Source organism: Penaeus monodon, chromosome 27, assembly GCF_015228065.2.
Source record: "Penaeus monodon isolate SGIC_2016 chromosome 27, NSTDA_Pmon_1, whole genome shotgun sequence".
Classification (NCBI taxonomy): Eukaryota; Metazoa; Arthropoda; class Malacostraca; order Decapoda; family Penaeidae; genus Penaeus; species Penaeus monodon.
In genome coordinates, this window is record NC_051412.1 from 29,051,627 (window position 1) to 29,051,852 (window position 226).

General features: G+C 46.0%; 1 protein-coding gene across 1 annotated transcript in view; it reads left to right on the forward strand.

Moving 5' to 3' along the window:
• Nucleotides 1-226, forward strand: part of LOC119590386 (protein O-linked-mannose beta-1,2-N-acetylglucosaminyltransferase 1-like) — a 36,262-nt gene that overhangs the window by 406 nt on the left and 35,630 nt on the right. The window contains exon 2 of the mRNA XM_037939055.1: nt 127-209. Coding sequence (XP_037794983.1) covers nt 127-209 — 83 coding nt within the window. The remainder of the gene's footprint in view (nt 1-126; nt 210-226) is intronic.

Below are 226 nucleotides of genomic sequence, written 5' to 3' on the forward strand. Positions count from 1 at the left end.
CGCGCATCCATACGTGCATGTATGCAGCAAGTATAAAGATGCTGTGTTACGTGTATTATGCCAATATACGTACACATAAACTAAAGTCCTAAAAGGCGTATAACGCTGAAATGCACTCTCCCACAGCTTCGGAATTCCCACACCCGCGAAACCTTCAGATTGTGGGGAAATCAGGACGCCTGTCAGTGGCAGCTCTCACAAACCACACAGTGAGTATTTCGAACTT